We start from the raw sequence: 17,453 nt of genomic DNA, 5'->3' as shown, positions 1-17,453 counted from the left end.
AAGCGAGGGAGGAAGCTGTGCAGACCAGGGGGAAGCCACCCTCCCCCAGCTCACATCACCCTCGCCAGTGGGGTCCAGAAGCCCTACGGTCTTCTCCCTTCAGAACCCCCTCCTCCTGTCCCCCCACTTCCTCCTGTCCCCCCCACCCGCTTCTCCCATCCCCCTCCCTCTGCTTCTGGATCCCTGGTGTGGCATAGGGTGGGGGTAGGGGCGCTGCTGAAAGTCCCTACAGCTGAGGTGTGGAGAGGACCCGTCTTTAGAACAGCATGTGTTAATGGTCATACCTGCCTTGCTTGTGGGTATCTTCGTGAGCTTCCCGTCTCTGTCTTTGTGGTCTACTATGAAAATAAAAAAATAAAGACACTCAAGAGACAGTTTAGGTACTCAGATCAGCAAAGCACCCCTCACCCTCCAGATTCACTCCAAATTGAACCAGTACAAAATGTGGGGGAAACCTACAAAGTTTCCATATGTTGATCTAGTCTGTGGAATAGGATTTTCCAAGTACCCACAGGAGCAGAGGTTGGAGGATTAATTACTTCGAGGCCTGATTTGAACACACCTGATGTAAAATGTCTCCCCCATTGATCTACCCACACCATCTTTCAAGAAGGTTCCTAAGGAAGGACGTTCACAGTTAACTTGCATCCACCATAAAGCTATGCAGGGTAACACCTGGCAAGATGAGCTGTTATCTCCTGGGCCTCCTTGCCCTGGGGCTTATGGTTTCAGGAGGAGGTGAGTGGTCACATTAGTTATTCCTCATTCTCTCTTGTTTGATGCCCATGTTACTCTCTGGGTACAGATGATCACAATATCTCTGTTCTGCTCCAACAGTGTGATTCTCCATTCATGCCTGCTGAGCTCATGGCTGCTGCTGCTCCTGGTCCTTGGGGCCATCATCACGCTGAGTTGGTTTCCTAAACCTTGCCTACATCTTTGCGAGTTGTCCCTTTACTTGTCTCATTGGTCAAGCCCTTGTGATTGCAACGCTGTTTGCTACCGGGACCTGAGTGCTGCATGGGCCACACCCAGAAAGAGACCAGGGGATGTCATTATCTGTAGTAGAGTGGAACAGGGGCAGGTGTGAACTCTGCAGGAGCTGAGTGAGGTGGGGCAGGTGTGAACTCTGCAGGAGCTGAGTGGGGCCGGGCAGGTGTGAACTCTGCAGGAGCTGAGTGGAGCGGAGCAGGTGTGAACTCTGCAGGAGCTGAGTGGAACAGGGGCAGATGAGAACTCTGCAGGAGCTGAGTGGAGTGGGGCAGATGTGAACCCTGCAGGAGCTGAGTGGGGCAGGGCAGGTGTGAACCCTGCAGGAGCTGAGTGGGGCAGGGCAGGTGTGAACCCTTCAGGAGCTGAGTGGAGAGGGGCAGGTGTGAACCCTGCAAGAGCTGAGTGGAGCAGGGCATGTGTGAACCCTGCAGGAGCTGAGTGAGGTGGGGCAGGTGTGAACCCTGCAGGAGCTGAGTGGGGCAGAGCAGGTGTGAACTCTGCAGGAGCTGAGTGGGGCAGGGCAGGTGTGAACCCTGCAGGAGCTGAGTGGGGCAGGGCAGGTGTGAACTCTGCAGGAGCTGAGTGAGGCAAGGCAATTGTGAACCCTGCAGGAGCTGAGTGGGGCGGGGCAGGTATGAACTCCTCAGGAGCAGAGCACAGGACAGGGAAAAGCAATGACTGGAGGTGTTTCCTGGGCCATCACAATTGATGGTCAGAAAGGCAGCATGAGGCCACACAGGCTACCAAGGGCAGAGTTCATTTCATATCCAGCACCTTGCACCTTGCTGGCCCCTGTGGATGCTCAACATTGCTTAGCTGAGTGAAGGAAGGAATCACTCCTGCCAGACAGACAGTCAGAAAGGATTGAGTGGGAGCAGGAGCAGGGATGCAAGACAGCTCAGCCCATTCTTATTTTGGCTGAAACTGAACTGGACACTGACTGAAGGGAGGTTTGTCAAATTCTGAGATGCCACTGCCTTTGCCTTCATGAGCCTTAGGTTCTAGGCCACAAAAGATCTATCAAGAGGATCCTTCAAGTCTTTTTCATTGTTTAATGTTATAAAATAACTTTTTTTTCTGTTTACATGCCCAAGTAAAAACATTTGGAAAACAGACGCAGCCTATAGGAGAAGACGAAGACAACTCAAAATCAGCCACTGCCAGCCTGCTCCTACCCTTTCAGTGTTCTGAGAGCCACCCTGTGTGTGACTTGCTCTGAAACTCAGGTTTCAGTGTATAATGGAATGTTATATATCCATGTGGGAGACCCAGAAGAGGCTCCTGGCTCCTGGCTCTGGATCGGCGCAGCTCGGGCCGTTGCAGCCAATTGGGGAGTGAACCAACGGATGGAAGACCTCTCTCTCTCTCTCTCTCTCTCTCTCTCTCTCTCTCTCTGCCTCTCCTCTCTGTATAACTCTGACTTTCAAATAAATAAATAAATCTTAAAAAAAAAAAAAAAGAATATCTGCATCCCACATTGGAGAACCTGGATTTGAATCCAGCTTCTGCTCCTGACTCCAGCTTCCTGCTCGTGTAGACTTGGGGAGGCAGCAGTGAAGACTCAGGTACTTGGGTTCCTGCCCCACGTGTGAGAGACGTGGCTTGAGTTCCCCACTTGCAGCTGTGGCAAACATTCAGAGAGTGAAACAGTGGATAGGTGTGCTCTATCAGTGTCTCTCTCTCTCTCTCCTTCTCTCTCTCTCTCTCCTGCCTTTCAAATAAATCAAGTTTAAAATAGAAGAAAATAAAATGAAGGGATTGCTAAAGTCCTTGAGGGTCTGAGATTCTGCAAGAGTTATTTGAGTAACACCACCTCCCCCACCAGACAGCACCTTGAGGAAGGAGCAGGTCCGTTTTGCTCACCATTGCCTCCCAAGTGGTGGGCACCATACCTGGAGCACCATGTCCTCAATCTCTATTGGTTGAATGAATGAATTACTCACAGGAATAGCAAAGTCTGGATTCATTCATTAGCTCATGTGCAACAGTTCTTGAGCATTTACCATGAATCAGACTTTGAACTTGAGTCTGGAGAGGCAAAGCTACATGGTGCTGAGTCAGCCTTCGAGAGTGTGCATAGTCTAGAAGCAGAACGAGACGAGGTCAGGAGGACCCTGCGGATCCATCAGCCCTCAGAGAGAGGGCCTTTGAGGACAGCGGCTGCTCAGAAGTCAGGCACCTGCCAGCCTTGAGAGGCGCGGGCTGGGGGAGGGACGAGGAAGGCTTCTTCTCTGCTAAATTAGCAAAGAAATGAGCCAGGGCCACAAGAAACAGAAGGCTGTTGGCCGCAGGTCGGGAGCCCACACAGATAAGGGCAGATTGTCACTAGGCAGAGGAGCAAGGACCAAGAAACAGGAAGTGGGGACCCAAGAGTCCAAGAAAACTTCCCGGGGAACAAAGGGACAGAATGAAGACGGAACGTTACAACTTAGGAGAAAACCGAATAGCGGGGTGCTTAGGGCAGCCAGAGAGACCCAACCCAGCATCCAGCAGCTTTTGTTCTACATGAACAGAGATTTCACAGCGCATCTCCTGGATCATGACTGCCTCCCTTCTGGCTTCTGGGAAACGCTTGCCTGCCGCCCCCTCACCTTCAACCCAGTCTCAGCCATGAACTGAAGTTCATGGTCTGTGGGGAGCAACTCAGACTAGACTAAATTACTCGAATTAAGACTTATTCTATGCATCTGCTCTCCCACAATATGGCGCTGGGAGAGGAGTAAACAACTTCTACACAGCTGCCTCCAGTTCGACCAGTAACCTGCAGGAGCTGATCCTGCTCCTGATTGGAGGAGAGCAGCGTATTCGGCGTGTGGGTAGCAGAGTTGGGATTGGTGGAAGAGGACTATAAAGGAGGAGAGAGACAACATGCACCGGGAACATCTAAGGAGAACACCTGAAAGAACATCTGAGCAGCCCCCGAGAGAGCCGACCGGCGGTGTGCCGCTCCCCCGAGGAAGTGGGGAAAGTGGCAGGGGGGCCCGCCCCTCTACAGAGGTGGAGGGACGGCAGCCAACCCGGGAAGGACCAGCAGCAAACCCGGGAAGGGCCGAGCAGACAAAAGAACAGCGCAGGGTCTTGTGTCGTTCCTCCACGAAGAGGGGGAGCAACAATTGTCAAGTTCCTTGTAAAGTCATCTAGGTTTATTTTGTTTTCTTCTCTCCTCCCTCTGACCCACTGACACCTTCAGCTGCCATATCTGTATCTGACACTTCTCTGTCCGCTACCTGATTTTGACCTTGCAGAGGTTCGACCCTGTTGAGCGCTCCCTCTCTCTGGAATCCCTTACCACTCATGGGAATATCTCCCTACTCTGTAAGCCTCCGAGGCCACAGCCTGTATGAGCAGAACCCACCGCCCAGAGTGATGAGTGATGCCTGCCCTGCAACACGCGTTTGGTAACTGCTGAACCAGTAGCATCCGGGACACCTCTCTATGCCAGTTCTACACTTGTTTCTCTGGGTCCTCTTCCTCTCTCTTCTCCTTAACTTTCGATCTTCCCCAGGGTCTATCCTCTATCTGTTCTACATGCTCTCTCTGGGTCACTCCATTCACCACTTCTCTTGAAATCCACATCTCCAGGCCCAGTTTCTCTCCAGCGCTGCACTGAAGTCCTTCTTGGCACCAGGACAGCTGTCTCTTGGGGTCTTGCAATGGAATCCAGGTCCATATGTTCTGTTGAACTCACCAGCTTTACCTGCAGACCAGCTGCTCCTCCTGCCCTCCTGTTCTTGGAAGCACTAACCCTGAAGCCAACCAAATTCTGATGGTGTTAGCTCATTAAACACTCCCGGTCCATCTTCCCCACCCTCTCCCCCACCCCTGCCCCTAGCCCTGCTTCTCAGCATCTCTCCCAGGCCACAGGAATAGACTCCAGATGACTTTCTCTGTCTCCTACTCACACCTTCCCTGCCATCCATGCACTGCCCCGCAAGGGTGAGCTCTGAAATGAAAATCCAGCTGACACCATTCAGATCCTGACCTTCTTTAGCATAACAAAGGATGTCTGGTTATGGAGCTTCCAGCTTCCGGTGGGACTGGGTTACCCTCCTGGAGGAGTCTGAGCTGGTGTTTGTTCAGGGGCCTGTGGTATACACAGGGTCGTTTTCCATTCTCCCAGGGAGGAGAGGAGAAAGAGTAAATACTGATTCATTCTAGAAACAGTGCCCCAGGCCCTGGCATGCTATCCTTGACCCTATGTGATTCATAAGAGTGGGTCCCTACTGTTTTTTTGTTTGTTTGTTTGTTTTAATTTGAGAGGTAGAGTTACAGACAGAGGAGAGACAGAGAGAAAGGTCTTCCATCTGTTGGTTCACTCCCCAAATGGCTGCAATGGAGCTCCCTCCAGGTCTCCCAGGCAGGTGCAGGGGCCCAAGCACGTGAGTTTGCTTTCCCAGGCCACAAACGGAGAGCTGGAACAGAAGAGGAGCAGCCGGTGCCCATATGAGATGCTGGTGCCACAGGCAGAGGCATAGCCTACTATGCCATAGCGCTGGCCCCAGGAAGCAAACTCTAAAGAGACAGCCACTCTCAGGGCTGAGCAAGCACCTGCTTAAGTTTTGCAGACTAAGCACCTGTCTGGCTTCACCCTTTGTGTGACAGGTTTACCTGGCTTCCTATTTTGTTAACATGAACCTGTAAAAGCAGCCTGCAGACTCATTACCAGCAGCTACAGGTTTAGAATCTGGATGAAATTTAGTGAACCCATTAATAGTTTAGGCTACATAAGCATAGAATTGAAACTGGTGGTGGGGTACAGGCTGGGTCTACTTGCCATTCTGGAAAGAAACCTGGCTACATATATCTAGAGTTTTTAGTGTCCTTCTGTTGATTCTGGACATTTCAGGAACCTATCCTAATTAAATACTCAGGTGCGTACACAAACATTTTTGTGGACACAGATACACAAACAGAATATTCATAGTAACAAAGAGGAAGCAATGAAATATCCATGGACCCATGGTGCATTACTCATTGACAACCAATCAAATAATTCTATCTACATCCAAAATAAGGAAACATGCCAACAGTACATCAATTTTAAATGCAGTGGGGTTACAAAAATATAGAACAATCCCAAAACTAGTTAATATTCAATATATGCTTAGAAAAAAAGACCAGAAGAAAATACACACAAACGTTAAAAAGAATCCTCCTAGGTTTGAGGATTATGGGTGATCTTTGGGTTTTCAAAAATTTGTGCCCATTTTTTAAAAATGTTAAATGTGTCTTTCATAACTTAAAACAAATAAAAGTTTTTAAAAGTGATTTTTAAAAAGAAAGTCTCTTTCACTCTCTAGGATCAGGAACAAGATAACAATGCCCACTCTTGCTATTTATATTCAAACATATTCTTTGCCAGAATAATTAAGCAAGAGAAAGAAAGAAAAGTTTTACAAATGGGAAAAGAAGTAAGGGGTGTACATTTGAGGTAGAAGACACGCCTTAGGGGACCCATATCCTGTATTGAAGTGCCTGGGCTCAAGTCCTGGCTCTGCTCCCATTTCCCGTCTCCTGCTAATGCACAACCTGCGAGGCAGCAGATGATGGTTCAAGTGCTTGAGTCCCTGCCACCAACATGGGAGACCTGGGCTGAGATTTGGGATCCTGGTTTCCATATGGCCCAGCCTCAGCTGTTGGAGGCATTTAGGGAGTGAACTAACGGATGCAAGATTTCTCTCTCTCTTTCTCTCTCTCTCTCTCCCCTTCTGCCTTTCAAATAAAATGAAAATAAATAACAAAAATTTTAAAGTGAAATTTTTGCTGCTTGCTATTGTTGACAACATAATCTAATATATAAAAAACTAAAGATGCCACCAAAAAACTATCAGGACTGACAAATCAGTACATTATAGTTGTAGGATACAAACAAAATCAATAGTGTTTCCATAGTCCACTTACAACAAGCTATCCAAAGAGGAAGTCAAAAAAATGATCCTATTACAATAGGTACCCAAAAGTGAAATGCTTCAGAAAAAATTTAACCAAAGAGATGAGAAATCCATACGCTAAAATCTACAAATGATTGGTGAAAGAAATTGAAAAAGACATAAATGAATAGAAAAATATCCTGGGTTGAAGGAATTAATCTTGTTAAAATGTCCAGACTACCCAAAGCAATAAATAGACACAATACAAATGCCAATGGCATTTTTCACAGAAATAGAAAAAAATCCTAAGCTTTGTATAAAACAGCAAAAGACCCCGAATAGTCAAAAGCCATTTTGAGCAAAAAGAATAAAACTAGAAGCATCATACGACCTGATTTCAAACTATATTTTCAAAGCTACAATAATTAAAACAGCATGACACTGGCATACAGATGTATCAACCCATGGAAAGAGTAGAGAGTCCGTAAATGAACTGCTACATTTAAGGTTACTTGATTTTTGACAAAGATGCCAAGGATACACAGAAGGAAAAGGATATTCTCTTCAATAAATGATGTTGAGAAAACTAGATACCCACATGCAGAAGAATAAGATCGGAGCTTTATGTCACAACATGTACAAGAATCAACTCAAAATGGATTAAAGACTTAAATGCAAGCCGTGAAACTGAAAAATTACTAAAAGAAAGTAAAAGGGGCAAACTGCAGACATGGGCAATGATTGTTTGGATTTGACCCCAAAAGTTCAGACGACAAAAGCAAAAATAGACAAATGAGAGTATATCAAACTAAAAATCTTCTGCACAGCAAACGAAACAATTAACAGCATGAATTGACAGCCAATAGGTTGGGAGGAAGTACTTGCAATCCACATGTCTGATATGAGGTTGATATAAGGAACTCAAACAACTTAGTACTAAAGCATCTTGACTGAAAAATGTGCATGGGCCAGCGCTGTGGCATAGCGGGTAAAGCTGCTGCCTGCAGGGCCAGCATCCCATAGGGGCATCCTTTTGAGTCCTGGCTGCTCCTCTTCCTATCCAGCTCTCTGCTGTGGCCTGGGAAAGCAGTGGAGGATGCTCCAAGTCCTTGGGCCCCTGCACCTGCGTGGGAGACCCAGAGGAAGCTCCTGACTCCTGGCTCTGGATTGGCACAGTTTCAGCCATTGCGGCCAATTGGGGAGTGAACCAGCAGATGGAAGACCCCTCTCTCTCTCTCTGCCTTTTCTCTCTCTGTGTAACTCTGCCTTTCAAATAAATAAATAAATCTACTCTGTCTGTCAAAAAAAATTGCAAATTAAAACCACAAAGAAATATTAACTTACTCTTGTCAAAATGGATGTTATCAAAAAGGAAGGGCATTTGCCTTAGTGGTTAAGACACCACTTGGGATGCCCACATCCAATATTGGAGTGCCTGGATCCAAGTCCTGGTTTCACTTCCAATTCCGCTTTCCTGTTTGTGTGCACCCTGGGAGGCAGGAGTGGATGGTTCGACTACTCGGGTTCCTTCCACCCACATGGGAGACCCAGATGGAGTTCCCAGCTCCTGGCTTTGGTCTGGCCCAGCCCCAGCTGTTGTGGGCATTTTGGTGAGTGAACTGGTAGGTGAAGGTCTTTCTGTATCTGTCTGTCTCCGTATCTCTGCATGTCACGCAAATGAAGAAAAAAATAGATAAGTGTTCAAAAGGATATGGAAAAAAAGGACACCTTTGTACACTGTTAGTGGGAATGTAAATTAATGTAACCACTATGGAAAACTGTATGGAGGTTCTCAAAAAAACTGAAAATAAAACTGCCACATGACCCAGCAATCCCACTTTATTTTTTAAAGATTTATTTATTTATTTATTTGAAAAGCAGAGCTACAGAGAGGCAGAGAGAGATCTTTCATCTGCTGGTTCACTCCCCAGATGGCTGCAATGGCCAAAGATGAGCCAATCCAAAGCCAGGAGCCAGCAGCTTCTTCCCGGTCTCCCACGTGGGTGCAGGGGCCCAAGGACTTGAGCCATCTTCTTCTACTGCTTTTGTTAGGTAGGAAGTCAGATATGAGCTTATGTGTGACAAAGGCCTAAGGAGTTAACATCTAGGTCCAGTATCTGCATCTCAAAGTCATCCCAATAACCTTCCAGGTGCAGCCCAGTATCTGCACTTCAAATGCCCTGCCCCTTCTACCTGATAACCATCCTTCCTCTAAGGCTCCTCTAAGGTGGGGTGATGCCAGCCAGGTTTCCCCGTCTGATAACTTCAGGGGGAAAACTCAGATAGGAATTTTTAGTATTTACATCCAAAAAGTCCTTTGTTCCAGGAGGAGCAGAGGTGGGGAGGCAAGACTGATCCCCTTAAAAACCCTCGGCCTCAACCGGACTGCATGCTCAGCCCTCTGCCTCACTGCTGAGTCGCCTGCCTGGCCTGCCCAGGTGTATTCTCTCCACTCAATCATGTAACCTCACTCTTTCCCAGTCTGAGCGACTGGGCACTCTCTCTCAGGTTCTGTCTGGAGAGGTGCCCATCCATTCTTATGGATGTCCCTGCCCTAAGAAACCTTGCTATTTTGCTTTCCACTACTCTCTGTCTCACACCTGAATTCTTTCTTGCACGAAGACAAGAACCCTAGCTTCTCCGGTAACATTTTCCCATGCCATAGCAGAGGGCTGGATTGGAAGTGGAACAGCCAGGTCTCCAACCAGCACCCTTATGGGATGCCAGTACAGCAGGCAGCAGCCCCAGTATCCAAAGAAATTGAAATCAGTATGTGGAAGAGGTACCTGCACTCATTGCAACACTATTCACAACAGTCACACTAAGGAATCAACCTCAGTGTCCATGAGTGGGTGAACAGATAAAGTGGATGTGGTCTATATCCATACACACAGTAGAATTATATTGAGCCTTTAAAAAGAAAATTTGTCATTTGTGACAACACGGATGAACCTGGAGGACATTATGTTAAGTGCAATAAGCCAGGCACACACACACACACACACTAAAAAAAATCACATGATCTCACTTATATGTGCACTATAAAATAATCAAAGGAAAGGTATTTGGTGCAATGATTCGGATGTTGCTTGGGACACCTGCATCCCATATCAGAGTGCCTGGTTCAAGTTCTGGCTCTACTCCTGATTCTAACTTCCAGGTAATGCTTACCCTGGGGCACAGCAGGTGACCGCTCGGGTGGTCGCCTCCTTGCTGCCCATTTGGGGGGAACTGGGTTGAGTTCCCAGTTCCCAGGCATTTGGGGAGGGAACTAGTGGATAGGAGTTCCCCCCTGTTATCTGCCTCTCTCCCTGCCTCTCGAACTCAGCCAAGTGAGAGTTGAGTGGTGGTTACCAGAGGCCTGTGTGGAGGGAGAATGGGGACACACTGGTCAAAGGGTACAAAGTTTCAGTTAAAAAGGAAGAATACATTGTTTGAGATGTATCACAGGGAAGGGTAACTACAGTTAATAGTAGTTTATTTCACATTTCCAGATTGCTGAGAGTAAATTTCAAACATCCTCCTCATAAAAAATGAGATAGATCAGTTAGCTTGATTTAATCATCCCACATTATATACATGGATCATAGCTCTGAAGCCATTAATATTTATAATTTGACAATTTATAATAAAATACAAATCAAGTTTAAATTTTTAAAATTAAAAGTCTTTTTTTAAAAAAAAGAAGGAAAGAAAATCTACTTCATTCTCTGGGACTTCTCAGTCATGGATATTTGCTAGCAGGTTGCTACTCTCTGGCTTGGGAGAGAGCTGAGGTTTTCCATGACAACTGAGTGGGGTTCGTGATCGTGGTTGATTTTAATCCCTATGAATACATTTGCTTCATATAATCTCTGAGATTGCCTCCGTACACGAATTCTGCTGTTGGACCAAGCAACTTCTCACTGTGATGGTAACAGGGCATAGTGGTCCCTCTGGGCTGCTCCAGGACTCAGAGGTCCGAGTTCTGTGATGTTGTTGAACAGCTTGCAGCAAGAGCTGGGAACCGCCGCTGGCTGGCTGGGGGCCCTTGTGCAAGATGAGGACACAGGAGCCAGAAACAGCAGCGCCCTCCTCCCACCCCCGCATTCCTGAGAGCTGCACTTCCTTGCACAGTAGTAGGTACTTCTCACTCTGCTCAGGTTTATATCTAGAGACAGAGAAAGCTGAAGTTCAATTTCGAACTAAGGCTGATAAAGGACCTACAGTCAAGACTGCCCAGCCTGCCTGCATTTCCTCATCAGTCAGGAGACAGTGCTGGATTCGGTTGTCTCCAAGAGATCTGTTACATTGACTGACGCCAGGCCAGCAGGTGCGCAGCCGCCAAGGTCAGTGGTCCCCGCGCACGCACAGACTGGTACGCACCGGGCTGCACGTACCCTGCGGCAGGCGGCAGGCAGCCGTCGAGCAGCGGGCCTGCAACCGGCTCCAGCCCCGCCCCTCCCAACTCCAGGTAGGGCACAATCTCTTGATCCTAGCAGCCAAGCGGCATGAAGAAACCCCCTTGATTTTCCTTTAAAAGATCCAACACAATCCACAATCTAACAGAAATAATTAGAACAAACAGAATCATCCCCCACGAATTAGCGATCCCATTGGTTATTCGCGAATTTCCAATTGGTTCTAACCCTAGGATGCAGACATTAAAGAACTAAACTGACTGCTTTTGATTTTTTTTAAAAGTGCATGTGCATATATTCTTTTTTCCCCAGAATCTGTCACCCAGGACAATTCATAAGGAACTGAAGAAAATGCAATGATAGTGCTATCTGATCTAACAGCACTTTAAAAGAAAATACAACTCTAGCTTCCTAGAAAGAGGAGACAGCAGGGTAACAAAGGGAAAAGAAGAAACCAGGCATTCACAAAAAAACACCGCAAACGGAAAACGATGTTAATTTCCAAAACAATCCCAGTAAGCTGGCCTTGCACCCCCTCTTTTCCTACATCCTCACCCCTAAACGCGCACTCACCTGCTTTTCTGAGACATCTCGTGCACTTCTCTTCCTGGCCAGTGCATTCGGCCTTCAGTAGCCAAAGCCCATCCCCACCACAAAAGAAAGATGCTAAATTTCATATTCTGGGCAGCCACCATAGGTTTGCAAATCCACATAAGTTCTCTCGAGAAACCGCAGAAAAGGAAAAGGATGGTCTTTTTCTCTCTTAAGACATTATTGGTCCGTTCATTATTAGAAGGCTGTTTACTCATGCAAAAAAAAAAAATCAACCCACAGTATGTAATCTGGGGAGCAGGAGAAAGCAATTTCCACTAAACCTATAAATCCTCCTACGTCAGATGTCAGGGATTTTCTGAAGGGAGGTTGAATTCCTGCGTCCCTGTGGAACGATTATTTTGGCCCGTCTATATCAGTTGGCTGTCAGGTGGGGTAAATGCGTCGGTAAAGATCTGCCTTTTCTGGTCCATTGAGTAGAAGGTAGCAAACAAGGACCAAAGCAATTTCCAAAATGCAAAGGGCCAGAGAGGCTGAGAGGCTGAGCTGAGTCCTGATAGGGAGGGACTCCCTGGATCTATTTTAAGCTCCCAGCCATTATATGCTTTAGCTGAGGGCGGGATTTGGACAGCTCCCTGCCCCCACCTCTTCCGGTGCCGGAATCCGCTGAACCTCGGGGCTCCATACCTGGGCGGGCTGTCGCTAGGGCGAGATTCAGGGGACAGTGGGGAAGAGGATTTTTGATCTTGACTTTTCACAGAAGCGATTGAATTTCCTTGTCCATTATTCTTATCGTGAACCTCCTTGGACCTTTGAAGAGTACCAGTAATAAATTACTTACAGGCATCAAGTCTGTGTATTCAGATAGTTTCCCCTGTGTTTGATGCTTGCTCCAAGACTCAACAGTCGCCTACAGGCCCGAGTCTGTGCCTTCCTCAAAGGACAGTCTCCGAGCCTAGTAAAGAGGAGAGCCATCAGCGCTCTTCAAAGCTGAATGGACACACCTGCTGCGCTAACTTCTAGGCTACACCACCGTTCTGATTCAGGATTCCCAGAACTCTACGGTGGAAAAGTAGCCAAGAACCAACAGAACAAGAATAAATTACATAGAATGAAACAAAATTGTCTTTAAATATCTATTTTTGGGAAGCAGAGTGACAGAAGGCAAGAGGAGAGAGAGAGAGCCTGCGAGCGAGAGAGAGCTTCCATCCAGTGGTTTACTCCCCAAACAGCTGCAACAACAAAGGCTGGCCAGGGGAAAGTCAGGAGCTTGGAAGGCCATCTGCGCCTCCCATGTGGGTGGCAGGTGCCCAAGCACTTGCACCATCCTCTGCTGCCTTCCCAGGCGCATTAGCAGGGAGCTGGATTGGAAGTGGAGCAGCTGAGACTCCAGCTGATGCCCTGATAGAGGATGCTGGTGTTGCAGGCAGTGACTTGACCCGCTGCACCACAACACTGACCCCAGATCGAACAAACAGAGAAGGGAGCTGTATTGAAGTTATTGGGAATATGGTTGATTTGTTTCAATCTTCTATTTCCTGGACATGCGAGAAGCTTTCCTCTTTTTTCTCATGTTAGCAGTAATTTTGTAAATTTTGCTTTCATATGCTAAAATGAAACTTTTAAAAATTGTATGTGATTCATTCTAACCCTATTCCTCTCCTCCAAATTTTTTTTAAAGATTTATTTATTTGAAATAGTTACACAGAGAGAGGAGAGGCAGAGAGAGAGGTCTTCCATCCGATGGTTCACTCCCCAATTGTCTGCAACTGCCAGAGCTGCGTCAATCTGAAGCCAGGAGGCAGGAGCTTCCTCTGGATCTCCCATGTGGGTGCAGGGGCCCAAGGACCTAGGCCATCTTCTACTGTTTTCCCAGGCCACAACAGAGAGCTGGGTCGGAAGTGAAGCAGCTAGGACTGGAACAGGCGCTCAAGTGGGATGCCAGTACTGCAGGCGGTGGCTTTACCTGTGACGCCATTGCGCAGGCCCCAACCCTCTCCTCCAAATTTAGAAACTCTTACTGGGTCACCTTGCTTGTCATGCTAATACAATTGTTTGGGTAGGCTCCGAAAGAATCTGCCCTCCTTGTAGCCAGGATTTGGTTGGAAGAATGAATCATGCAATGAAGGCCTTGCCTAGAATGTCATGTTTGAGAATGTGTTTAATTTAAACAGATAGGACAGGTCATTTCAACGAACAAAATTCCACAAAGTCCTCCAAGAAAAACTGGCCCGTGTCCAGCTTTTAGTGTTCAGCCTTGCAGGTGATTTGGAAGGTTACTTCCAAGCAAGCCCTTGGGGTTTTGTTTTGTTTTTTGTTTTGTTTTGTTTTGTTTTGTTTTGTTTTGAAGTCCCAAGGAGAAAAGAATTCACCCAAATGTACAGGTACTGCAGGTAATATTGGGGGGGATCTCTCAGGCTTGGTTCCCTGGTTTCTGCAGGACAGCAAATAGTATGTGCTTTTCAAAGTCCTTTCTAAGATTCCTTCTTAGAACTTCTAGATGGTGGTTAATTTGGAAGTGTTCAACACTGTAGGCTCTTGATTTTGCAAAGCAAACTGAAGGATGCTTCTGTGAGGAATAATTCTCTTGAAGTATCTCTGGAAATTGTCGGTCAAATCTAAGGTAACCAATCCATTTTTTGTGAACAAAATAATCTTTCTTTGAAATTATGTATGAGGGCACTTAAATTCAGTTCACGGAAAACCGGGGATGATGGGCATTCAGTCTAGTGACTAAGATGCTGCTGCTCATGCCTGCATCCTATATCAGAGTGCCTGGCTTCAAGTCTCAGCTCTGCTTCCAGGTCCAGCTCCCTGTTAATTCAGACCCCGGGAGGAGCTGGTAATAGTGCCTGCCCTTCGTATGCGAGACCTGGATTGAGTTCCCAGCTCCTTGCTTTGACTGGGCTCAGACTTGGCTGTTGTAGGCATTTGCAGAGTGAACCAGCAGATTCTCTCTCTCCGACTCTCCTTTTCCTCTACTCAGTATACCAGTCTCCACTCTTGTGACTCCTCTTTTCATTTCCCAGCCAGTGTGACCTAACCTATTCCAATTCAGGGTCTCCAAGGTAGTAATTCTTTGTTTGGAATGGATGAGGCAGTAATTGACTCTAGGTTGCTTTCTCGTGGTCTTCAGTGTCTCCTGGCCCGCAGGGGGAGCCCAGAATCCACCACAAAGGCACCCACTGACTGATACGGTGACCTTCGGACACCACACCATGGCTGCTCCTGGATTCTGGCCCCTGGTGCTCATCACCTGTTTTCAGGTTGTTCTCCCTAGCACGTGTTCCAGCTAATTTTGCTTCTGGCTCTGAGTTCAGTGCCTAAACATGGTTTCCTAGCATTGAATTGGACTTTACCAGGTAGGGAGTTAGGGTTGAATCAAATGGCAAAGGACAGGAGGTTTTTTTTTTGTTTGTTTGTTTGTTTTTTCTTTAGATATATTTATTTATTTGAAAGGCAGAGCTACAGAGAGCCAGAGGCAGAGAGACAGAAGTCTTCCATCTGCTGGTTCACTCCCTAGATGGCCGCAATGGCCAGAGCTCCACCCATCCAAAGCCAGGAGCCAGGAGCTTCTTCCGGGTCTTGCACACAGGTGCAAGAGCCCTAGGACTTGGACCATCCTCTGCTGCTTTCCCAGGCCATAGAAGAAGCTGGATTGGCAGTGGAGCAGCTGGGTCTCGAACTGGCGTCCATATGGGATGTCAATACTACAGGCAGTGGCTTTACCCACTAAGCCACAGCGCCGACCCCAGAAGTTTTTTTAAATTTATTTATTGAGAGAGAGAGTTACAGACAGAGGGAGAGACAGAGAGAAAGGTCTTCCTTCCGTTGGTTCACTCTTCAAATGGCCACGACCACCGGAGCTGTGCTGATCTAAAGCCAGGAGCCAGGTACTTCCTCCTGGTCTCCCATGCGGGTGCAGGGGCCCAAGCACTTGGGCCATCCTCCGCTGCCCTCCCAGGCCACAGCAGAGAGCTGGATCGGAAGAGGTGCAGCCAGGACACCAATGGATGCCCATATGGGATGCCAACAGTGCAGGCGGAGGCTTAGCCAGACGACACCACAGCAGGGGCCCCAGGAAAGGCATTTGAAGAAGCAATGCCTAGGAGTCATTTTCCCTCTCCTGATGTAGCTACTTCTTTACTGGCTGCACTGCCTATAGCTGAAGCTGCTTTTGTGATCAAAGACATTTGGAAACAAAGGAGCTAGAATATTGTTTCTTTATCATGGAGATGTTGAGAGGGGAGTGGTCCAGGGAAAGTTTGCACCAGGACAAAGTTCGTTCCACCTTCCACTGGTTGGCCCTTCCTGGGGTGTGTTCCTAATGTGTACCATGGGGGGGAGGGGCACCAGGACAGTAGCCTAGGCCACAGCTAGAGGCCAAGACAGAGAATGAAAGGTAAACAATTTCCTTTACAGCAAATGACCCAGGAGCCGCCATCAGCACTTCTAATCACAGTTCATTGGCCAGAACTTGGTCTCGCGCCACTTCTAATTGTGAGGAGTCTGAGAAGGGCGGTCTCCAGCTGAGTCATCTAGGCCCAGCTAAATCTCCTTCCTTCACTATGGAGAAGAGATCTGGGGAGCAGTCAGCAGTCTGCTAAACTCCACAATGTTGCTTCCCACCCCAGGACCCAGGTAGTTCTGGTTGGACCCCTCGAACTTCTGTTCCTATAAATCCTTTCATATCAATAGGACTCATATCCTATTTGGCTCACTTCATATTAGAACTGGAACTAAACACTCAAATCAATCAGAACACCCAAATAAGACAGAAAGGGGACAAAATGTTAGACCACGCATACCAAGCCTGTTGGAAAAGCTGTGGTATTTTTAGTGTGCCTGCAAGGTAACCACCCACGTCCTACATCTGCTATTCTAATTCAGGTCAGATTCTTGGCTCTCCCATTCTTTTAATGCCCATCTGTAACATGCCCTTCTTGTCACTTCCTTGTCACCTCTTGTCAGCTGAGTTGCCAATACCATAAACCAGCCCATGTCACACTGAAAGTGCTTAGATTACTTAATTCGAATTATTTAACACAGTGCTGACAGTACACTATTTGGAGTCAGCCTATCATCTATATTGAAATCTTCATGACTGATGGGAAATCTAGACAACTAAAAAGTCTCAGTTAGCTGGAGTTGAAGTGTTTGGCCATCTCAACCTTATGGTCTGACTGCATTCAGCCCGTAACTCCTGTGCCAAGGATCAGCAGACCACCCCATGTGACCTTGTGGTAGCATAGCTTTACACTTATCTATATGTTGTTTTCCATCACAAGCATCATTGCAAACTTGATAGAAATCAATAACTAAGAAATTGGTAGAAATCAATAAACATTTACTGCCTGAATAAATGCCTATGTCTGAATGCCTTTTTGTAAAACATGGCCATAACCGGTGGTTCCAGCACCACTTATTGAAAAAAGGATCAGAGCCAGCGCTGTGGCATTGTGGGTAAAGTACCACCTGCGGTGCTGGCATCCCATATGGGCGCCGGTTCAAGTCCCGGCTGCTCCACTTCCCATCCAGCTCTCTGCTATGGCCTGGGAAAGCAGCAGATGGCCCAAGTGCTTGGGCCTCTGCACCTGCATGGGAGACCTGGAAGAAGCTCCTGGCTTCTGGTTTCAGA

At 47.3% G+C, this 17,453-nt stretch overlaps 1 protein-coding gene across 1 annotated transcript in view; it reads right to left on the bottom strand.

Moving 5' to 3' along the window:
• Positions 1 to 12,384, bottom strand: part of GABRR1 (gamma-aminobutyric acid type A receptor subunit rho1) — a 41,644-nt gene extending 29,260 nt beyond the window's left edge. The window contains exons 1-2 of the mRNA XM_008263203.5: positions 11,837 to 12,384; positions 285 to 338 (exon numbers count right to left, since the gene is read on the bottom strand). Coding sequence (XP_008261425.1) covers positions 285 to 338; positions 11,837 to 12,072 — 290 coding nt within the window. The 5' untranslated portion in view covers positions 12,073 to 12,384. The remainder of the gene's footprint in view (positions 1 to 284; positions 339 to 11,836) is intronic.
• Between the last annotated feature and the right edge of the window lie 5,069 nt (positions 12,385 to 17,453).

This window comes from Oryctolagus cuniculus, chromosome 5 (genome assembly GCF_051225735.1).
Source record: "Oryctolagus cuniculus isolate XC-2025 breed Fujian yellow rabbit chromosome 5, ASM5122573v1, whole genome shotgun sequence".
NCBI classification, from domain to species: Eukaryota; Metazoa; Chordata; class Mammalia; order Lagomorpha; family Leporidae; genus Oryctolagus; species Oryctolagus cuniculus.
The sequence above is the reverse complement of the archived record's forward strand: the minus strand, read 5'-3'. Positions and strand labels throughout refer to the sequence as shown.